Source organism: Topomyia yanbarensis, unplaced genomic scaffold (genome assembly GCF_030247195.1).
Source record: "Topomyia yanbarensis strain Yona2022 unplaced genomic scaffold, ASM3024719v1 HiC_scaffold_4, whole genome shotgun sequence".
Classification (NCBI taxonomy): Eukaryota; Metazoa; Arthropoda; class Insecta; order Diptera; family Culicidae; genus Topomyia; species Topomyia yanbarensis.
The window spans coordinates 653,824-678,679 of record NW_026683602.1 but is presented as its reverse complement, the minus strand read 5'-3'; the positions used below and the strand labels follow the sequence as shown (position 1 = coordinate 678,679).

Genomic DNA, 24,856 nt, shown 5'->3' with positions numbered 1-24,856 from the left:
TAACTAAGTTGACCTACTCTTTCGGAAAAATCCGTACCCTATGCAAAATGTGTATCTGAGTGTGATTAACGAACACGTTTCTTTGCTGAATGGTGTACGGATGGTTTCGTCGGAGTTGGTCAGCTTTACGCCATTTTCAAATCCCTATCCTGTCAAGTCAGTCGAACATCATTAGCGCACCTGGTAGAGATATTCCAATTACCTTTGAACAGACCGTTAATTTTTACACAACTTTAACACTCGAGATGGACGTCTGTTCTCTGTGGTCTTTCTTACAAAAAAGACATTGCAAATTATGATTTTTCATGCATTTTGAATATTTTCAAGGTCAAAACGCAGGTACTACATAATACTCAGCATTAGTTGGAGAAAAAAAAACTCATCAAGAGCTTTGAATATATTTTCCGGATTTATCAATAAATCTATACTTACATAAACAAATTTATTAGAAGTTTTAGTTCATTTTTCCAATTAAATGTACAAAAGGCTTAATTACATTCCTATACTACAGCTAGCGAATGATTCGCTATCTACACTAAATATCTAACAGTAATCTACTTACTTTCTAGGTCCTAATTTCCCATAAACCACTTTTTGGCATTTTAATGACTTGAAAGAAACTGCTTTCACAATTGTTTCCTAGCGCCCCGGCCTCGACCCAGCCTACTATAACCACCACCGAATCAGGAATCCGGTATCCCTCTCACTTTGCCAACGGACCAACAGAAAAAAAGCATTGTTTATTTCCTACGTAGCGAATATTTACAATTAATTAGGGAAAACCTTAAAACGCTGATGCCGCTCAGAACTAGGCACTATATTTGAACTATGGCATTTCGTGGCAAGATTTACTAGTGGTTTTGTTGTTGTTGTTGTTTTGTTTTAGTTCACGGTAGCGAAAGTGTCGTTGCCGTCGTCGTCGTTGTCGCCATTCCCGACGTTGGAGATGCTGATGCCGACGACAAAGAGGACGACGACGAGGGAGCTGCTGGTGGTGGCGGTGGCGAGGACAACGAGAAGGAGATTTGATGCAATGCTCCACCACCACCACCACCACCACTCGGAGGAGCTGATACCGCTGCTGCCGCAGCCGCCGCCGTTGTCACGTTGGTTATGCTTTGAACGATCAGATTTAGGCAATCCAAGCTAGAGCCGTTGGCCGCTGCGCTCGCTGGTGTGTGGCCTATGGGAAAGAACGACAAGGAATAACGAACGGAAGGCAAGAAATAAGAATGGATTGGTTGTTGACTACTGATCGCGGATTCCCGCGGGTTGCAGACGTTTCGCGCACCGGTACCTCACTGACTGGCGGATTCGGTTGGCAGTAGTGCAGTTCCGACGGTTGTGTGTTATTGTTCTATATTCCGACCGGCCGAGCATGTTGGAAGGTTAGTGGTTTATTTTTGTCATGCGTAGCAAACCATGCGGTATGACTTTGATGGGGCTCGTAAAGGATGATGAGGATGGACGGATTTATTAATAGGAAACATTAGGGATGAAGGGAAGGGTTTTTATTTTTATTTTGTAGTGGCTTACAGGGCAATTAGAAACATGTTTCTAATGCTAATTTTATTGAAAGGGATCTCCACAAGATCCATCATAAGTTATTCGTAGCATAATAATCAGAACGAGATGGGTTTCTAGAATGTTCAATCTGTAAGTCATAGATTTGCATTTCAACTTCGTCTCATCAGTAACTAGCAGAACGGGCTTGGCCACCACACTAGCCAAGCCAATGAGTTGCACTTTGCTTTAATACTCCTCAATACTACACTTCTTCATCTATAGAGATGCTATCCAGCTTTTTACTTTCCATAATGGTGTCTTACATTGTTCGTAATACGCAAATATGCCTTATTTTGACAATAGTTCTTTATGTCAGCTTGACAGTAATGGTTTTAATTTAATTTAATTTATTTATTGTCGTCAAACAAGAGTAGACCGTTTTGTTACAACGATAAAATATAGTATACACTTAAAACATAAAATACTAATAACTAAACTAAACACTATCTGGTTTACATAGCACTACTTTAGGATGTTCTTTATAAGCGAATAGAATTGAAATATTTTTTTAATTTGCTTTTTGTCATTGTTAAGTCAATAGCTTCGCAGTGCTTGTTGTAAGTTGCCATCATCTGATTTAATGGTCCAAACTTGGCATAATTTGTACGATAATTGTTTGTTATAAATGTATTTCGGATTCGTAACTGCCGGGAAGGTATATAAAAATTAAGTTTAGATAGAAGTTCGACTGAATCAATACGACACGAAATTATATCGTTTAGAAATGAAACCATTGCATATTCTCGGCGCTCTTTTAGTGTTTGGATGTTAATGAGCATACAGCGAGCTTTATAAGATGGGAGAGGAAATCGTGTCCAACCTATTTTGCGAAGTGCAAACAATAAAAATTGCCTTTGTACTGATTCTATTCTTTCTTCATGTGTGATTGAGAAAGGTGACCAAACTATGCTACAATATTCCAGTATTGACCTTACATACGAGATGTATAATGTTTTAATTGTATATGGATCATTAAAATTGTAACTAAAACGCTTTATAAATCCAAGCATGTTATTTGCTCTATTGATGATTGTGTTGTAATGGTCAATGAATGTTAATTTTGAATCTAGAATGACTCCCAAATCTTTAACTCTTTCGCACTTTTGTACCACTTGATTTCCTAGAGTGATTGAAATGTCAGGTGTATTTCGTTTCCTACTAAAAGTTATTGCATTACATTTTTTTACGTTTAGTTGCAGAAGGCTTTTGTTACACCAGAGGTAAAACATATGTATTTCTTTCTGTAATATCTTTATGTCTTGTTCGTTCCTAATTTCTAAAAAGAGCTTCATGTCGTCGGCATAGATAAGAACTTTTATGTTTTTGAGAATGTATGATATGTCGTTTACGAATAAAATGAACAAAAGAGGGCCTAGATGGGAGCCTTGAGGAACTCCTGATGTGACTTGAATGGGATTCGATTTCTTCCCTTTAAATCTAACTATTTGTTGACGGTTAGTTAAATATGATTCGAGCCATTTGAGAAGACCTGATTCAATTCCTAATTTTTTCAGTTTGAATAATAGCAAGGGTATGTCGATACGATCAAATGCCTTGCTAAAGTCCGTGTAAAGAGCTTCAGTGTAGTTTCCATTCTCCATTGCAATCAATGAGTAGTTAACGAATTCTAGTAAATTTGTATTAGTTGAACGTCCTTTGAAGAACCCATGCTGCATGTTAGTAATTCTGTTTTTGATTTGATTGAATAGTTTTTCGTTAACGATTGCTTCAAAGAGTTTAGGCATACATGACATAATGGCAATTCCACGGTAGTTACATATGTCAGATTTTTTGCCACTTTTAAAAATGGGTACCAGGTACGAGCTTTTCCATAAATTGGGGAAAATGCCAGATTCAAGCGACATGTTAAAAAGCCAAAACAGAGGAGCTGTGAGTTCCAACGCTAAGTTCTTCATAAATACGGGTGGGATCCCGTCAGGTCCAGAACCTTTGGAGGCATCTAGTTTGTTTAGAGCCTCCGTAATATCTTGCACACTGATATGATTGACGCCAATGTCTGTGGTGAATTCTGGGAAGAAACCGAAATATTCGCGATCACGATCTTCTTCAGAAAATGTGGTATAGATGTCTTGAAAGAAGGTTGCGAAAAGATTGCAGATTTGTTCCGCGTTGACACCGACATTTTCTTTAAGTTTCATTTTTGAAGGGAAGTTTTCCGATTTTAAATTATTTTTAACATGATTAAAGAAATTTTTTGGGCAAGATTTTATTTGAAGTTCGGTTTTTGAGTTATACTCTTCAAATGCTATTTTAATGGATAGGTTTAGTTGATCGCAAATGTCCAAATAGTTAAATAAGTTCCTTTCATTTCTGATTTTTTTATACTTTTTGTGGGCCTTTTGTTTACGATTTTTTAAATTTTTAATTTGCTCGTTATACCAAACTGGATATTTTGTGTTCCCTTGTCGCCTAATTTTTTTCAGTGGTACTTGTTCAACTATTATATCAAACAATTTTGTGTAAAAGACGTCTACTGAATTTTCGATACTTGTTTCATTTCTAAACAACGTTTGCCAATCTATACTGCTTAGTCTTTGTTTTATGTTGTCAAAATTTGCCAATTGAAATTGAAAGGCCTCTTCGTACTCGCAGTCATCGGGTCTTTTGTTATCATGTACAAATACAGAAAACTCTATTGCTGTATGAAACGCTTCATTTTTCCATAGTGGAGTTAATGATTCGGTGACACAGAAGTCTTCAAGAATGTTTGTGAATAATAAATCTAAATAACAGTTTTGCTGATTTCTAACATGATTAATTTGGTTAAGTCCTAAACTTGCAGTTTTGTCAAATATGGCCTGCAGAGTTTCGTTATCCCCAACGACTGGAAGTAGAATGCTTTCATTTTCAGTGTCTGGAAAGAAGTCAATGCTTCGTTGATTGAAGTCACCATAAATATGAACTTTTACCTCTGGGGGGAGCTTGGTTATAATGTCTTCGGCAATAAGAAAAAACTTTTCAAATGTATCTTTGCGGGCATTATTTGGGGGGAAGTACACAGAGGCAAATATATGTGTTTCACCTGCCAGATGGGTTTTAACCCACACATGCTCAAATTCTTTAAATTTCCTTGTAGTAATGATTTCTGCATTAAATTTTGATGTAATTGCTATTAGAACTCCCCCTCCTGACTTCTTTTCAGACATATGAATGTCTCGGTCAGCTCTAAACACATTGTAGCTGTTCCCGAAAACTTCTTCACTTCTAACACTTTCGTCCCAACTAGTTTCTGTAGCCAAAATAATTGTATAGGAGCTACTTAAAATATTCTTGTGAATTTCATTCATTTTCGATGCACTTTTCATTCTATTAAAATTTTGACAGTAAATTAAAATTTCTACTGACGACTCTACTTGAGGAATCGAGATTACCTCTTTTTGTTGTCGTTCAAATGGCGTCGAATCTTGGCAAACTGCTGTGTCCTCGTCATTTCCTTCTTCTAGGGAATGCGTCAATGTCGTCGAAAACACGAATGTTGAGAATGGCACGCCTTACACAAAACTGTTGACAAGCGCTCCGATGTTGGGTGCATTTGCATCGTCGACCGTGGTAAATCATCCACTGGATAGGGATTCAATGTCGGTCCTCTTTGAAACTGAATTGTTGGCCTATAGTTCGTGGGGGGTCCTGAGAAATGATCTTTTGCAGCCGCAAGAAGCACTCTATCCGGTGGCAGGAAACTATTGTTGTAGTGACTACTCGTATGGTTTTTGTTATAGTGGGTGTTGCCGGCCCTAAATGTGATTCTGCCATTAGTATTATTCGTATGGTTACTATTAACTGGCTGTCGTGAGTGGCGCGCTGCTTGCTCTTGATCAGGTCGAGGAAAATTTGTGGTGCTTTTGTTTTTTTCATTAACGTTATTATTATTATTTCGCCTCGATCTTTTTTTACGTCTTCTAGCCTTTTCGGCCTGTTTTTGCTGGTTCAGGTTTCTTAATTTGCGTGCATCGTAATCGCTCCAGTCTGCTTTCCATACTTTCCTTGTACCCAAAAAGCGCCAACCTGAGTTATCGATATTTTTGTCGTTATTTAATTCGGCTTCCAAACTGGGGCTTGAATCAAGCGATGATGTAGCGTTTTGACTTGCCGTTATGTTTGATGAAAGCGCCTTAAGTTCGTCGAGGATATCAATAGTTAGCGCAGAATTTGTGAAGTTTTGACTGGTGGATATGTTCGCTGACAGAGACTTAAGCTCGTCTAGAATATCAATCCCCAGCGTCGGGTTTGACGTCATAGTAATACTAGCCGCTGTGTCCAGAGACAGTTGATTAAGCTGGTTTATTTCATCATTCATGGTGCGCAGTTCAGCTGATAGCTCTGACGTTACCGTTTTCAGCGTGCTATAGACATTATTTTTCGTTGTCGTCATTGCTGTATCGAATAGCGAGGTAATGTGATTTTTAATGGCAACAACACTTCCAGTCAAACTGCTGTTTTTGTTTATTGCTATCAATTCCTGTTTTATTGTTGTAAGCAAAATTTCTAGGCCATCGATCGCTTCGTGAACTATGTTAGGCTTCTCCAGTTGAAACGCGAGCCGGTGCATTACTTCCGTATTGGCTTGCAGTTGTGATTCCAGAAGTTGTTGTTGTTCAATAAGCCCTTTGAACTCAATCTTGGCCTGCATCAGTTCTTGACATGATTCACAGCACGGTAATAGATACGAGTTGATGTCCACCCTCTTGTCCTTCTTCCGCAGTGATCCCCTCGGAACAGTCACTCCAATGCAAGCGGCGTGGAATTTTCTTGGGCAACCTATACACGTCCACATAACTGTATCGGCGGAAGTGTCGAAAGTGCAAATTTCGCAACTCATTATGATTGATGTACACACACGAAAAGCTGAATTAATAAAAAACTAAATGAAATATCGCGCACGGCACCTGGATCGAACGATAAAAGCGTGCGAACTTGACGACGACTTGTTGTGTGTCGGGCATTAATTGCACAAACGTCCAACACATAATGTAGGTTGGATTTCTCTCACTGAGAGAATGGCGTAAACAACGATTGTCAAAGCGAGAAATATCGACATATTACGAACAGGACGATTTTCGCCACCATTATAGCATGCAGACAGTTGTATAAGTTTTCGAAAACCATCACAAGAAACTTCGCAAAAGTCAATAATCTTTACTCTTTCATATGCTATCGAATTCTCGAGAACTTCATAATCATACCACACTGTCCTGTAATGATCTAAAGTGCAACAAAGTGTACAAACCCATATCGTAAGGAGTACACACTACCCGCGGGGCCTAGCACCAACCAGAGATATAAATCAAAGCACGGATGAATTCATAATTTTCTAATTTGGAACAAAATCAACTCGTCTGACGTTTTTGTTTCTCCTTCGCACTGTCGACAAGGAGGCCACACACCGCCGCCCAGGTTGCTTAGATCGGATCATTTGATTTCACCTATATGGGAGCTAGCTATGTATGTATGTATGTACGTATGTATGTGCCGGGTGGGCAGTCCGAGACGGGTTTTCGTCAGCGCGAAAAGTACGCACTCACCGTCGTCTGTTGGCACATCATTAACCAACGATCCAAAACGATAGGATCAGGAAATGAGCGTTTTTCGCGATTTACCGACAGTTAGTCAGTCGGTAAGACAGGAGGGCATTTAAATGATGCGAAATGTCAAGAATCAGCACGCGTGGCCTACTATAAACTACACACATGCACACACCTATTTATTATATTCTGAAGGTCTAGGGAGAAGATGTTAATGGGTTTGTTAACTGCCGGCAAACACTTATGTAGAACTACCACCTACCTGTGATTGGGGAGTAGCGATCGCTGTCCTTGCTGAGTTGGTGTAACCGTTCGCGCAGGTAACTGTTGGAGCAGCAATTCTGTCAGGAAGCGAAGTAAAATGGGAAATATTTCAGTGATCATTCAACCGTGATTGGTTATGGTTGGAAATGTTACACACACTTGTATTCCTAGCCCTTCTTCATATACACGCATTGTTAACGACTCTGTACGGAAAATAATCGTAACCCCTTTGCAACAAAATACCTATTTTAAAACGCCTTCTCGGGTGAAACCCTTGTGTTCTCGAGCTTGGAAAAGTTTCGGACGGGGGGAAAACCTCTTTTCGAGAATGAGATGCGCGCACCGTCGTTTTTACGGCACTTCTATATATCGTCAATTAAAAAGATGACATTCGGTAATAAAATGAGATGAAGTCGTAACTTTTGAGAATTTTGTTTTTTCTTGGTTTTTTCGCTAGCCAAGATGAAGCGGTGAAGGGAAGGGAACAGGGAGAACAACACACCAGCTATAGGTGCAATGGGTCTATTTTTAGTGAGACGACAAAATGTAATCGTGTATCTATATCTAGACGGACTCTGGCGGGTTGTTGGTGGTACGGCGAGAGGATTAATTTTCCGTGAATGCGACTCGTTTTGGTTTGTTTTAAAATATAGGTTTACTGAGAAGGGATCTACTCACAGATAAATACACGAGAAATGAAAACGAAGAAATTTCGCAGGGGCTACGTCGTATTGATCGGACCCTGATAAAGCCTACTGAGGTTTCTCGTCAAGATGTACATTTAGTCGAAACGCGTATTATTAAGAAAAACAACAAAAATATGCTTTCAAATGATTTTTTTACACAGTTTTTTGCGTGTCTTTTACACGTTTTTCCCAATTAGTACAGTTTTTTGCGCGACTTTAGCAATTAACGCGGTTTTTCTGCACAGATTTCGGAAATATTGGAAAGACAGTCTTGAAGATTCCTTTTACCCCGTATTTCAACCAGGTGGGCCTTTTCGAAACAGGACTAACGAGTAGACACCAAATGTTGATGTCTGACGCCATTTTGAACACCAAGATGACAACTTTCGGTTTAATACTATTCTCTATAACCACATCAAGGTTTGAATTTATGAAGTAGCAATGATGAACATATGCCGGATATTGCAAATTGGACTCAAGCATTGATCTCTATCATGAACTTATCAAACCCACTCTGAAAATATCCGCATTGATTGGGTTTTACAGTATTACGCCAAACAGGAAGTCGCCATCTTGAATATGAAAATGGTCTCAGATATCAATATTTCACGTCCACTCGTCAAGCCTGTTCTAAAAACACCCAAATAGAGTGGGTTTTAGAGAATTCCTCCAAACCGGAAGTCGCCATCTTGGTTTTCAAAACGACGTCAGACATCGATGTTTGGCGTCTACTCGTCAAGCCCATTCCAAAGATACCCATACCGATTTGGTTAGATTTCCGCTAAGCCGGAAGTCGTAGACTTGGTTTTCAAAACGGCTTCAGACATCAACATTTGGCGTCTACTCGTTAGGCTTGTTCCGAAAACACCCATATTGGTGAATCACGGGTCAAAAGAAATCTTCACATCTTTCCCACTTTTCCAAAAATCTTCCAAGGACTGGGAATATTTTTCGAAAAATCATGTTAACTGTAACATCTGAAATCATCACTTTTCCTAAGTCTTTTGCTTTAAACGTTATGCGTTTTTTGCACGGTTTTTGGAATTAACACAGATTCTGATATCAACGCGTTTTTTTTGCACGGTGGATATCCCCCTTTTAAAAAAAAACTTTAGTGTATTATGATGTTCATAACATTGATGCATTGATACGTCACTCGTACGAGTTGGTGGATTGGGTATTGTCTCTACTGCCCATTTAGTCTGAGAACACAGAGATTGATTTTCTCACTATCACACCTTTAGCTTCCTAGAAGTCGACAAACTCAGTACGTTGGAAAGGTGGCCCATTATTGCTAAATAAAATCAATGGGAGTCCCTAGTTTAAATAAGCTAAATCGCGCTAAAAATACACATGGCGTTACATTCCAATGTTTGGTTGGGTCACTGTGATTGTTCTCTTGGACATTTTTAGTTTGTTTTTGTCAATAATTTGTTTTGTATTATATCAACTAAAAGACCGGACAGTTAAACGCTGTTCATGCTTTTAGGATCTTAGTCACAATTTTCGTATTTTTGTATTCACGTTGTCGTGATATTTTATTTATGAGTGTGAGTAGTGTGTTTATGATTTCAAGATCTTAGTTACGTTTTCGTAATCCTATTCATGTATGAATAGTGGTCAATGTTCATGATTCCGGGATCTTATTGTCGATTTTCGTAAATTGTATGCACGTTACCGTGATATTCTATCCATGACCTCACTTTCGAATTTGACACGTGGAGAAATGTGACTCATGTTCATGATATCTGCAGTTTTATCATCATACCCGTGATTTGTCTTCGCCTTATCGTGGTATGTAATTTTTTGGTTACTATCGGATTTTTTACTAGGAATAACTTGACAAAATGAACTGGATCATAAAAGTGTAACTGATTCGTGGTAGCTTGTTTTGTGATCTATATCACGAACACCTTTTGTGATATAGATAATGTGTTTTTGGCACTCGGCGTAATTTTTGTTTTCTGTCCGGACATCACACTGTACCTCATCAAATGATTAACGCACACTTAAAAATATTTACATCTCTCAAGATGCACATAAAAGGAGCGTTCAAAATTCACTTGAATTCACGTTCAAGAACATGTAAAAAAGCACTTTGTTCACAATTCTCCATCTCCATTCAACCGAGTTCTACATCAAAAGATACACAATATTTTATTTCACATGTTAAAACATGTAAAATTCCATTATTAGACAGCAAAATACGTCGCAATGTTGTTTACGTCAAATGTAATTTTCATTTTTTCTAAGTGTGGTTAGAGATCCTAATGGATCTGCTGCTCGCACCTATTATTTGTCTATAGCAACTGAACATAACTACAGTGAAGACCCGATTTTATCAGGTTTTTGACCCGATTTTGTCAGCCTCATATGAATATATGTTTGATGGGCAATAATTTGCAACATTTGAAAAAACAATTATTTTTTAAATTTTGCAATGGAAGAACCCCGTAAGGAAAAGTTATATTAAATAATCAGAAAGGGTTATGAGAATGGCTCAAGGGACTAAAGAAATATATTCTAGCAGCTTCAATTTAATGAAAAGATAGAAAAAATATGTCCTGATTTTGTCAAATTTTCCATTTTGTCACCCAAAACCACGATGAGGTGCTCATGAAAACGAGTCTCCACTTGAAAAAAAGTTCCAAACTTTTAAAAAAGTTTACGTGAAACTTTCATGCAGAGTGGCATGAAACTCAAAATGATTAGAGATATGTTCTAAACATCACAAGCACTCAAGATAGATCGCCAATCATGTACCTAGAATCACGAGTCAGTTCACGAATGCATGAATAATATTTTATGATTTTTATAAACTACTTCACGGCACGCATGCCGTAACTATTATTGTAGGAATCATGTGCCAGTTCAGGTTTCCATGAGTAATGAGACTGGTGAGTTGTGACTTATATACTTCTGTATCGATTTTGTTGGCTATTTTTCGGCAAATTTGAGACTAAGAGAAACGAAAGCAATGAAATTGAAAGACGGATAGGTATTCTAGAGCGAATCAGTTATAAACTTAGAACGGAAAACTAGAACTAGGCAGGCTCATATGGGCATGATCGAAAGGAAATGGGAAGAATTCTTTGCCTTATGCAGAGTAGGAGTTGGGCGTTGCACCCCCCGTTGCACTTATATACTTGTAATCATGGATCAGTTCACATGAATAATGCTTTATGATTTTGTGAACTATTACACGAGCACAGCTCAACATATTAGTCACGAATCGTGACTAATATTAGGAATCATGAACTAGTTCACGACGATTGAAAGTATGCATGAGTAATATTCCGAGTTCCGTGAAATAATTGACGAGAAAATATGGTAAGACTTTATGAACTAATTTAAAACCACGAAAAGCAAGATCATGTTTAAGATGTAATGAATCATGAATCAGTTTTTTGTTAAGCAAAAATTCTTCAATATAATCTTTATTGGGTTTGAAATATTAAATGCTCCACTGTGCGGTAGTGCAAATTGTTTGGAAGAAACAATTAAAGGCATTTGACCATACAGAAAGGTGGAATAGCATTGTATAAGGTCTGCAAAATTCTCAGAATTCCTATGTCCACAATTCGATACCGAATGAGCGGTAACTAGCAGTAGTACCCCTGTTCTCTCGTTGCAAACCCCATACTTCAAGAAGTCCTCGCGCGTCAGACCCGATTTGACGACTTCGTCTATTTCCACTGTCTTTGCAGGTACGTAGACGCCAAATTGCTGCGTGTAACGCTCGCTACAAGCAAGCCTGCTGGAGGCCATTCAAGTATTCACGACAACTTTCACTTTGTATGCTCGCCTCTTTCTTACTTGAATCACAGCCGAATAAAGCTTAGTCAAGTTCCGTGCGACGATGAGTATATTCATATTGGATCCGAAAGTAAATCGCCCAAGGCCCGGCAGTGGACTGTAGCGGGTATTGCTTAATGCGAATAATCTTTGGCTTATTCGCATCAGGCTGTTTCATCGCACATCATGCCAGCATGCAAATAACCAATTATGTAAAGCGACTATAATGTTGCTACTGGTTGCCACATTAGGCTCAACGCGACAGTTGTTTATAACGAACAATGGAAATAAATATTGATACATGTTTATGCAGTTGGTTCACCTATTTGTGAACGATATCCGACCGAAATAGAGATCAAAATAACTAGCTGTATCTGAATACTTTGTCCTAAAGGATGTTACGATCAAAAATTGGTCGAACAAGAATGTACTTAAAGCGGCCAAACTTTTTACCAAAAATTCAAATCATATTTCTTTTGCAAGTTCAATTCATACAGAATAAAGAAAAAAATATTCACTATAGCTGCCTTTTTAACGAATACGAATTTCCAGGCCTTTCTTTTGAGTCCTTCCACCAAGTTCTGCACAACCTCCTTGATCACTTTCCTCGTCTCAGAACGCCAATTTGCCTTGAACTGCATCTTGCTGTCAACTGTCTTTCGCGTCTTCTTGAGGTTCCGCTTAAAGATTGTCCAATATTTTTCTAATGAGTGCAGCTCCGGCGTGTTGGAAGGATTCATGTCCTTTGGCACCACCTGGACGTTGTTCGCGCCGTTCCAATCCATGACTCTTTTCCGTAATTGTCAAGATGCCAAATCGGACCAAAACAGAACGGAACAATTGTATTGCTTGGGGAAAAGCTACAGACGGAAACTCCTGCGCATAAATTGCGCGGTTGGTGGTCCCGGTTGCAATATAAATTACGCTCTTCAAGCCACAGGAACAGATGTCCTGCCACACGAGGTATTTTTTGCGAACTTCGACAGCTTAATATGTTTTAAAATCTCTGCCGCCTTTCCTCTTCCAGTGGACGCATAATATTCCGGACTAGACTGCTGCTTAAGGTCTGCCTTGTCATAGGTTTCTTCGCCTTCGTCAACATCTTCATATACAGCTCGCGATCGTCATATGGTCCACTTTTTTGCTTATCGTCACGATTTGAAGCCAACATCTTCCTGTAAGTCGATGCACGGTTGTAGACAACACTCCCTGCTTGCTTGAGACATCTTGGACGGAGAGGTTGGAGTTCCGCTTGAAACAGCTTGCCACTCTTCTCGTCGGTTTTGAAGCGTCCGGCTTTCGATTTTTCCCCAATCCAGTCTTCTTGGCTGCCGACAAACGAACTCCAAATACTTTTTATTTACGTTAGGCAGGATACTATACACATACAACTTTAAAGTGAGGGGTGCGCAGGTTTTTTAATGCGCTATGAAAAAAATGCGTTAAACCAACTTCAAGGACACTTTGATCGTAACAACCTTTAATGGGTCCATACCGAAAATGAAGGCGTAGTCCTACGTCAAAAAAAACAACAGAGACAAAGTTTTGTATAACATTCGAAATGTTGCCACAAAATTCCACGGCATACGCTATCTAAAGGCGGTTCGTAAACCGTATACATTCAGATATCTGACGTTTAAAATACGCACACTGAGATCTCGCATTTTTATACTACCGCCCTCCCCATCAGGCCCAGAAGCGGCCTTTTTGCCTCCCAATTCGCCGTGTAAAAGTTTTGTTTGCCTCCCAATTTAAACGACAAAGCGGCACAATATCAACTCAGTTGGATAATTTCAGATCAGTAATTTCTACCTAATACTACTAGATCAAACGGTCCAAAAGTACACTGCGATATATCGTAGCAGGGAGTGCTGCCAGTGCCACTATCACCGGCTGCACCAGTAATGAAGAGTGACATCTATTCCGTTTTTATTAGCTTGTCTCGTACAGCATTAGTACCGTCTCACATATGGGAAGTCGGCGGTCGTAGTGATTTGTTGCGTTTATTTTTGGAATCCCAAAAGAAAATCATGATTCTACAGAAGTGATCGCTGCAACACTGAATACCACCGAAATTCAGGTTAACACGTTTAACCTCTTGCTTCCGGAAAATATTTGGGAGCCGAAAAAAAATCAGATAATTATGTGTATGGGTCCCGCGAGATGTGTACATCGAAACATCATTTAAAAACATTTTGCATAAATATTTTTGAAAAGGGGCAATAAACATTCTGTCAAAACCCACTTTCCTAATAAACCATTACTCGTCGATTATAGATTACAGCTTGACAAAGGAAAAAACTTGTCTCTTTCATAAAACGTTAATATCCGTTCCCAGTGAGTTACGATTTATCTGGAATTTTCTCTCGAAGTGAATTTTGATAGCATACTTATTGACACTTTTCAAAAAACACGCGGGAATTCATCCCTGAATCCTGATGATAGACAAAATGATTCCTTCATAATCGCAGTAAGCGGTGCAAACAACCGTCGCTAGAAGTGACAAACCAACGCTAGACGCGTTACTTCAAAATAGCATCAGTTCGATAATACGCAGATTCAGTTAAGAAATTATTATGAAGCAGCATTAATTGGCTTATTGACCCTTTTCAAAAAACACGCGTGAAATGTTGCTTCATAATAAGTTCTTAACTGAATCTGCGTATTATCGAACTGATGCTAGTTTACCTGGCCATTTCTGAAGTAAAGTAGTTCCGATTATACTGAAATAGTTCGGCTTTCCCTTGTTTTTTCCTCTTGCTTAATAAAATGTTACAATACTCGGTACAGTTTATTGAGTAATTGTTCAAACACCGCAGGATGAAAATCGCTCGACAATCTCGCATGTTCGGAATGTGCATCCTGTCGCATCGAATTTCCCGTTCGCAGGTTAGTACAAAACACACACACACGAAAGTTCAAAGCATTTAACTGTCCTGTCTGTGGTACGAGTTGATCGGCTAGTGGTGGAATCTCAGAACAGCTCTGTGGTGTCCAATTAGGTGCTCCGAGGCCATGCTCCCGGTGCGCACGCAGCTCGGAACGCAGAACTAATAAGTAAGTGCTAATTGCATTAAACACCACGGGACTTGATGTCACAGTGCAGTGGCAAGAGTGGGAGGAGCGGTGTCAGAGTGTAGTACTCATTGCACAATTTCTTCGCAAGTTTTATGATCCTTTCAACACGTCGGTCTCTCCCGAAGGCAGAGTTCATCAACAGAAAGGCAGCAGCAGAGAGAGAAAAAGAGGGATTGCGTGGAAGTTCAAAGCAAAAATCTCTGTGAATGGAGGCCGGCGAGTGCACCCGCAGTATAGCGCTACACTGCGTTTGATTAATTAGGAAATTAGAACTACACTGAATGCAATTAATTAGAGGGAAGTTTTTGGTACTCTGCAACTAGTGTGTCGGCGGCGCGGCGTTTTCATGTCTTTGAACTGGGGCGCAACCGTAAACCACCGCGTGGTCGGTCTGTCACTCTCCATCGTCTCCTCATCCGTGACGCCATTGCTGTCGTTGGAAAGCAGAAGGCGTCCAAGTACAGATCTGTTCTGTCCTGTCCTGTCCTGTCCGGAGAAGTTGCTATGCTGTCGAAAATTCGCCGTCTTCATTAGGTGAGTTTCTTTTCGTGAACAGAGTGTAAGCCCTCTTAATCGGTTTTTAATTAAAACGCTTTAGCTTGAAACGAGGAAGCGATGTGCGCGCCTACTGCGTTATGTATGTCCTGTCGTAAATGTTTTGACAGTTATGTATTACACGGAACCGTGCTACAACGCTTATCGCCCAATTTCTCACCCGGGATTGATTGATCCCCTGGGAGGTGAACAACTGCTACAAACAAGCCACTCGTTACTCGAAATCAAACGAGGAGAGATTACAATTTCAGAGCTCGTCTTTTTCAACACGCACATGCAGAACATGTGTGCAATTAGCCAAGTTCTTATGCAATCAAGAATTGAAACGGAGTTTAGATCCGATCTCGCAGTGAATGCCGTAAAACTTCCGTCACCGGATAAACGTTCATTTTCAAATTTTCGGCACACTGTCCCTAAATCCAGTCCCCCAGATGCAGCCGCAGCCGCCGCCAACTGCGGAGAGTAGCTCTTGCAAAATTTATTGAGACATGCAATTAAAATTCATTAAACAGCGTGTACTTGCAAATGTTGTACGACTTTCGGTGCGCGGTCGTCTGTCTCGCCGCCGCCGCTGCCGCTGCTGTCCCCCATGGTGGTAGCTTGATTCCAAAATTAAACCTTTGCCGTTCTGGCCGCTGCCTATCTTCGCAATCACACCGGTGTAATGATGGCATGCGAGAAACGGAGGAATCGGAGCGCGTTTAATTTCGTTGTAATTTTGAGCACATTTTGACATTTTTCTGGACGGCAGTCAATTTTCGGCTCGCCCCCACTCGACTTCGGATTGCGGTTGCGCCACTTTGAAATGGTCAGCTCAATTTTGTAGCGCTTCCGACAGGGTGGTGGTTCGTTCTAGCTATCTTTTACCGGAAGGAAGCCGACGACGAGCGACGGATATCGTCCACACTTTCGTATTGTGATCGGTTGGTTTTCTTATCGCCTAGACTGCCAGAAAGAGGGTTGAGTAGCATTGAGATTCATGATTCTGAAATGCTTATTGGTACTAAGAGCCAACAGCCAAGCACCGTGGCGGCATTAGAGACGCCGTTTGGGCCTAGATAGTATCAGGAATCGAATAGTGGATGCGTGTACGATTTCAAAAACGCTAACTAAGCGACGACAAGTTGGTAGGTTCACTGAAGAATTACAAATACAACCAAGATCGAAACAAGCATTTTTCTAGGAAAATTTCTGATTGATGCAGACGCAGATCTAATTTGGACTGTGAATCATTTGACGATTTTTTTAACTTTTGGCTAAAGTCTGACACTTCGAAAGTTATTTTCAAGATAACCCTGCTCTGGAGCTCGATTGTTCAAATGTTTGCCCATGATGCAGAAATAGGGTTTCACCCGCAGACTCCGGTTTTCGGAGACGATCTCCGAGCCTCCGGGATTTACATCAATTTCTCAGGGTGAGACGACGACACTTTTATGGTACTGAATTTCTTACGAAAACTTCCGGTGTTCTCGCTAGCTGCTCTTGCAGCGTCTGTTTTCCACAGAAGAGAGCTGTCCTTTGTTGGAACTTCCCTAGCGACAGTGGTGACGAATAACTGGATTCTTTGCGCTACGCTAAGAATTCCGGAAGATACCACAGTGTGCTTTCCACAGCGAGAGATGCTGGTGCTTTCGGAATCGTAGCGATTATTCGGGGCAGTTAAATTTTACGCCTATCTGAACCGACAAAATTGATCACAAACAGAGCACTAGTAATAGTAAATATGGTAATTTCTCAACCAGTGCTAAATTGATAACCTGAAGAGTTACAAAGGGATTCAAAGAACTAAATTTGTTTCTGTTCAACTCAGTAGTTAATAAAATCAATTAAAATGCTGTGAAATGTCGAGCTACCGCTTTGATTCAAATTTCTGTCTGGTTTCAGCGCTTACTCATGTTTCTCTTGAAGCGTATCCCATGTCAGTAAAAATCTCCACTCCAGCCTCACCTCAGAATCAACGGATGGGGCCTGGGAGTAGCTATCCATCCTCAATGTGCACGTTTCGAGGGTTCTATACTTTGATATACTATGCTATATTTCACCCCAAAGGAGGAAAATTGGGTAAACACCAAAATTTCTCACTAGGGCGAAATTTGTTTTTGGTAAAACCAGTCTTTGCACTTGAAGGACACAAATCCTTACTTATTACATGGGTGCGTTTCGGCTTCGCCTCATCAGAAACCGACACTAACTTTTTGTCGGAATAGATTAGCGCCGGCTTGACGCAAATTGCTAAAAACTAAAACACACTTTGTGTTTCAATCGAACGACTGATCAAACGTGATGGCCCGTTCGAGCAGAAGTTCTGTTTATGCCGATGAGACACAGTGAAGCCGAAACTTGTCTTGGCTTAGCAGGCCTATGCGAAAGCACTATGCTATATTTCATCCTAAGGAGGAAAATTTGGTAAAAACCAAAATTTTCACTAGGGTGAAAATTTGTTGGTAAAAACCAGTCTTTGTACAGGAGGGCACAAATCCTTATTTCATACTCTGTTGCGTTTCGGCTTCGCCTCATCAGAAACCGACACTAACTTATTGTCGGAATAGACTGTGTCTCATCGGCATAAACAGAACTTCTGCTCGAACGTTTGATCAGTCGTCCGATTGAAACACAAAGTGTTTTAATTTTAAGGGATTTGCGTCAAGCCGGCGCTAATCTATTCCGACAATATGAGTTTCTGATGAGGCGAAGCCGAAACGCAACAGAGTATGAAATAAGGATTTGTGCCCTCCTGTACAAAGACTGGTTTTTACCAACAAATTTTCACCCTAGTGAGAAATTTTGGTTTTTACCAAATTTTCCTCCTTAGGGTGAAATATAGCATAGTAATATAATTGATTGATGATTTAATGGTCTAAAAGTATACCAATGAATATGACAATAAAACATTTATTATTCGTGTTGATATGACTGCCGAAAATTGGTAACTGGTTTTGGATTCTTCTCGCGAGCTGTCAATTCTTAACCCTCATACATAATTTGAAAGTGATCATTCACTTAGACAAGACCATGCGTATTTCCTAAGTTCATTAAATGTTCAGTGGATTACTTTCCTAATTGGTCAAATAAACACTAAACAAACAAAGAAATTAGCTTGCTCAGTCCAAAAAAATTGGCTCGATTGGCATCAACCGGCGGATACGTGATCCCTTCCAATGCCCTCCAAAACAGAAAACAGTGAAAATTTCATACGACAAAATATGTGCCATTCTGAATATTATCAAGTTTTATTACTTTGAAATAAAATAAGATCTGAAAAAATTAGTTGCATAACCAAGGTGGTTCATTCATAAAAATAGGTGATAAGGGACGCAGGTGAAAATAGGTGATCATCGCCCCTTCTACGATTCCTGCCGATTGTAGACAAAGGAGCCTTCTTGAATTCGGCAAGCGCTTTAACTTTGACACTTCCAAAATTCTTCAAATATTTCTTCTGCCTGATATTTTTCCTGAACCCCGTTAATGATATTTTCTGAATATATTAAAAATTCCTCTTAAAAAAATTAAGCATAAGCGTGATTAAAAAATCCCTTGAAAAAATTCTCTCTAAATTCTGCAGACTTTAATTACGAGTTCAAGGATTCTTCCTTGGTCTTTCGAGATCATTCCATTAGATACTTCTTGAATACTACAAGGAAGATGCTTCAAGAAAACTGAACTATGTCAAGAAATCTTTGGAGGAGTCTTCCTGAATAGCTAAAGTAGTTTTATAATTCCTCTATCGTCCGAGGATTTTTTCTGACTCAGATGTGGAATCATCCTAAAATCATCAAAGATTATGTTCCTGATTTCTTCAAGGAAACATTGTGGTTAGTTTTCCTCTCCCTTTCCCCATATTTTGAAGATTTTACCTTAACCGTTGAATAGGATTTTCTGGATAGTTTCTAAATACTTCAAAAATTATACCGGATTCCCTGGAATATATCTGAAACCAGCTTGAAGTCACTTCTGAATTTTCGAAAGACTTGCGAGGAAACGTCGAAGAATTTTGGCAAGTAAGAATCGTTGAAAGATTCAAGAAGATTCTTCAAAGAAGTCATGAGAAACCTTTGAACAGTCAGAAAGAGACTGGAAGGATTTCGACAAAGCCTTTGAAAGATGCAGAACGATTTACCGAATGACTCCGAAAGTATCCTCAAAGGATTCAAAAAAAATTACCGCAGGACTTCGGAAGAATCCTCTAAGACCTTAAGATGCAAGAGCGATTATAGACGAATTCATGAATCATGCTCGAACGACTCAGAAAGAGGCTTCGAATGAGTCAAAAAATACTCTAAGGATTCTGTCAGATAAAGTCCATGGAACATTCAGGAAAAAATTCAAAAGGATTTAGGAATAGGACCATCCGAAAATATTTTACAGCGCATTCAAGAAGATTATCGACTGATTCCGGAGGTGTCTTTGAAAAATTCAATCAGAATCCCCCAAAAATTCCGGTAAAGAATAATTCTTAAAGGATTTAGTAAGAATCTGCAAAAAAATTGGAAGGTGAGGATTCAATCAGAACGAAGCTCCTTCAAAGATTCAGACAGAATCCTCCAAAGATTTAGATAGATGTTTACACAAAAGACTCGTTAGGTAACTTCGAAGGCATGCGATGAGAGAATTCTTGAAGTATTCGTTGGAAGAGTATTCAAAAGACATCCTTGGAAGGTTTTGGTCAGATGGAATCATTGAAGGATTTCGGAAAACTATTCCAAGTACACAGGAAAATCATGCGATTCAGAAAGATTTAGCAATTTATTTCGCGTGCATGATGAATCTTCGAACAACTCTTAGAAGTAATCTTGAAGGATAAAGGTAGGGTTAATAAGAAATTTCTTGAAGATTTTCGACCGAGTTATCAAATGATTCCCGAAACATCTTCGAAGGGCTCAGAAGTAACTTGCGAAAAATGCGGAAATAATTATCGAATAATATAAAGATGAACAAAATTAGGCGTCGAAATTGCAGAATTAAGCTGGGCGAAAATGGTTTCAATGAATTTTATTGAAAACTATTTTAGTTGTGACTACGACCTACCCTTCAATATAGGGATCATTTTCAAACGTTCGGTAGAAACAGAAGGTAGAGATTTTGAACGTTAGAAGCTTTCATTGTACTAAACGAAATAACACAATGTTTTCTTTAATTAATAGGAAAAATGTGCCGACTTCTACGGACAATGCAAAAACTGATATCCAGAAACTTTTTCGAAAGCGAACGGACATTTTTCAGTATTTTTCAGACAGCGCCGTCAATATGGAGCACCTAAGAGATCTAATCGAATATTGGTAATTTTTGTGCTTCATTCATCCCTCGATAGTCGAATGAGAAGCATGTCGCTGCGCGTTCGGACGGTGCGGTAAGAAGGCAATCTAAATTTTCGTCGCCAATATAAAGTTGCGCGTGGTATATTTGCCTCATTCGACTAGCAAAACGATTAGGAAGCATTTTGCTTCGCGGTCAGATGGTGCGAGATTCAGACACTTTATCGAGTACTTCCTGTTCAGCGTAAAATGGAAGCAAACCGTCGAAGTTATCGAATGGGTTAAACGGCAAACGGTTAGATTTACATTGAGTCAGATGGTGGAGTGCTCATAATTATACCCCAGGCTGCACAAAGTCGTATAAAATTACATTCTCATGAATTAAAGCTTCATATTCTACGAAAATTCAACCATCTATGTGCAAAAATTAAGTGTGAATATATTGTATTGGGGGCGGTCAAAGCGTAGTTGGTAAATCGATTGCCTTGTACGCAGCTCACCTGGGTTCGATTCCCAACCATGCACATAGGGTTAGAGATGTATAGATTCAGAATCTGTGGATTCAGAATGTACGTATAAAAAGAGGAATTCTTGAAATAGGTCATTGGATGCAAAGTAGAGCTATTACCTTCCATCTCTAGAACTAAAGATCATTTTGTACCTGTAATGCTGGTTAGTTGTTATTACTGCATTACCACTCACCAAAATATCGGTGACTAAAACTCTCAAAAGCTTTAACAAAAACAAATAATCTGTTTCCATTAAGCCATCTTGTGTGATAGAGGATGACAATATGGTGATCCCAACTATTAGAGTGGTCTGAAAACCACATTCGAAATAAGAAGAACACTGTTCGACAAAAACACAACTTACGTTTTCTGTTCTCTAGCTGGAAAATTTGTTGTATTATCATGCATTAACAAAGCCCATCCGCAAACTAGGATCGTTCATTGGTAGGTTCAAATCGAATCAAGATTTCTAACAATCAAAGACTAAACAATGTTTTCATTGTGCTACACCCGTTAGTCTGTGGTGCAAAAATCAAGTTTGGAAATCATTCCATGAACCGAAACGCGCCTCTCATACTTCAGCCAACCGTTCCTGTGAGCTATCCCTTCTCAAGTACACTCTGCCGCCAGCTATTAAAGATCACTTAGCTCTAATAGTGGCATTACGTTACACCCCCGGTGTTGATCGGAACCCTCGTACCTACTTGAGGTGCAACCCTCGTTGCCGCATGTGACAACAACACCCTCGGTACTTATATACACCACTTTCATATTTATAAGACATTTGTCCTCACCTCAACGGCAAAGGAAATGAGCGGATAGTGAAGGAGGAGAATCGAGAAAAAAACAGTAGCAGTAACCCAGGGGGAAAAACTCGTAAAATTTGGAAAAGACAAAAGTGGCGAGAATGATCGCAGAAGGCGAAAACAGAAATCCCAAAACACGCACCGGGCCCAGGCAGCCCAGCCTGCTTCGCGCTGGTGTGTCGCCCATAATACGGACCACTTAACGTAAGATTTAAGATGGCATTTAAGATCGCATATTACAGAATCATGTATCCGTTAGACAGGCAGCTATTTGTATCTTCGGAATCTGTTTGGCACTCGAAGGAGCTAGACTTGAAATTTGAGGTGACAACTATATATGCGGCGACTACCGGTGCCGGTTCAAGTGACGAGAGAAAAAAATACCTTTTTGACAGTTACCCATCAAAAAATGATGGTCGGTTGTTACGATGCTACTTGAAATGAATAAAAAAAAGCGCCCGGAATTCATAAACATTCAATGGGGGACGCGACCGGGATGAAATGTCTGAAGCGAAGGAATGGAAATAATTAATCCCGGGGAAATATTAAAACATTAATTTATCGGGAAAACTTACGGTTATGACGATAGGATGTCACGATGGGTGCGCTTTTTCGTTCTTCGCATAAAAATAAGCATCCTCTAAATCTGTCAGTTCCGCTGACAATCAGGGTGGGTAGTAGGCTTTGACTGTGCCGAGCAAAAAACAACAAACTTTCCTCGAGCAACGTGACACCTAAGCCGTTTTATTTGTTTACAAATGTCATCCCCGTCTGTGCGACTCTGTCTGTGACACGATTATGCTATTTTATCGTCGAAAAATTAATTTACGGTATCTGAAGACAGCTCTTGATCCGTGCAGGAATCGTAAAGTAGAGTTCTTTCGCATTGAGTATAGAGCAGCTGCACTGCATGCCGTCGTTCCGTGTCGGAATGAGGTTCTGGATTAATTTTTTCAAACGTGCAAATATGGCCACGGCCTCTCGGCCCTACTGCGAGCTTATAGCTTGTCAAATCTCGAAATTGCTTGGAATCTCATAGCAGGCACTGAATAGGATTTACGTTTGAGCAGTTCTTAATACAGCGCTGTCTGCGGGCGGATCGAGACAGATCGTAAAATGCGTATTGGACGAGTAGGGAGAATTTTTGGTAGATCAACCCCATGACGGCGCTACGCAGGTTGGCTCCGCGACTGAGAAATCAGCTCTATCTTGGAATCGGTTTAGCGAAGGAAAATTAAAAAATCGTGGTAGAAAAAAAAAAACGTTTTTCTCTGAAATTCGACGGAGCGGTGCAAACATTAGAATTTTCCTTTGTTGATTTGATGAAAATGTATGTATTCTGTTTTGTATTTAATTAGTATCCGTTAGATATGGGGTGACCAAACGATCACAGTATAAAAAATTATAATGGGTTGCTTCCAGGAAAAATGATCTGTTTGAAAGTCCTCAATAAATGCTGCGTCATTTTGCTAGAAAAGGGCTTCCTAACCACATACCAACCAAAAAGACAAGTTTGAAAACAACCTTCAACTTAATAGAACATGTTACTAGAACGATTTAGCATTCCGTACGAGAGAATCAGTATCCTACCTACCACACAGACAGAGATCCCACCGGGAAAAAGTGATTCCATCGCAACCCATTAGCGTGGAATTTTTCACTGCCAGCATGTCGGAAAAAAGATTGAGAAGAAAAAAACTCCGCAATGAATTATATCTCAACATCCAAAGTCTCGCCTCGACGCATTTTTCGCGCTCGAGCTTGTCACGAAGTAGGTTAATATTTTTCCCCCCACGACCCACGGTGGTAATCGGCGGCTATATTCCGCGAGAAGCGATGCGTGCGATGCCAAGAATGTGAGTAATCGCAGTGATGATTTCGCTTGTCCAAACTCACGGGCGAACGATCCCCGGGTGAAAACTGCCAACCTCCCAAGCAGTTGAGTCGTCCGCGACGACAAATGTCGGTCGACCTGAGGTTGCACAACGATTCGTTGTTTGTATTTGGTTATTTTTCTGTTCGGATCCGAAAGAATCACCTCAATTTTAATTCTGTTGATCTTTGGGAGATACACGCAGTCTCGGACACGATATGGATAGTCGAATGTTTTAGCAACACTAATCTCGAAAAATTGACTCAGACATCGAACTATAAAGTTTCACTACCCAGATCCGGCGTACCGTCTAAACAAATTTCCTGCATCATTCGGGTCAGCAGCGTCATTGAACTCGAACGAAAGCCAATTTCTCATTTTCATTTCATGAGCTGCTTTGAACCTCTCCAATCCCTCGTTGGTCTTCCCAGACGACACACTGTCATCAGCCCATGGAGATCATGTTGTCCAAGTCCTTCGCCTGGCGGAACCCAAACAACACACGAACAGGCATAATAATATCTTCAACTAGTCAATTGTAACTGTCTCCCTCCTTTCCCGCTCTCGACCCAAACCTTCATTCCACACCTCCTCCACCTATTCGACTACGCTAGAGCAGTCACATTACCCAGCCGGAATGACAGCGTGACATATTATGACTAGCGGTGAAATAAATGGTTGGAGATTTTTAACAAGCTCCCTGGACCCTGCACCCGTACCGCCCCGGCCTAGACCACAGCTCGTCGTGATCTTCAACGCGAAAGATTTCGGAAAGGCTCTCACAATCACGGCGGAAAATGACGTCGACAAGATCGCTGCACTGGCACTTCACCCAAACTAATTATGTCCTCAAACAGAGGTGGGTGAGGCTGACAGTGTCACGAACTACATAACGACGACGACGACGAAACCGACCCCGGCCTGTCAAC

General features: G+C 40.1%; 1 protein-coding gene across 2 annotated transcripts in view; it reads right to left on the bottom strand.

Annotated features, from left to right (window-relative positions):
• Nucleotides 1-409: 409 nt before the first annotated feature.
• LOC131695442 (myogenic-determination protein-like) overlaps nt 410-24,856 on the bottom strand; it is a 39,875-nt gene continuing 15,428 nt past the window's right edge. Inside the window, exons 4-5 of one of the 2 annotated variants that reach the window (XM_058983943.1) lie at nt 7,372-7,450; nt 410-1,183 (exon numbers count right to left, since the gene is read on the bottom strand). In XM_058983943.1, the coding sequence (XP_058839926.1) occupies nt 888-1,183; nt 7,372-7,450 (375 nt within the window). In that variant the 3' untranslated portion in view covers nt 410-887. Of the gene's footprint in view, nt 1,184-4,958; nt 6,566-7,371; nt 7,451-24,856 lie in introns of those variants that run through there. The other variant, XR_009306644.1, reaches the window with a different exon arrangement.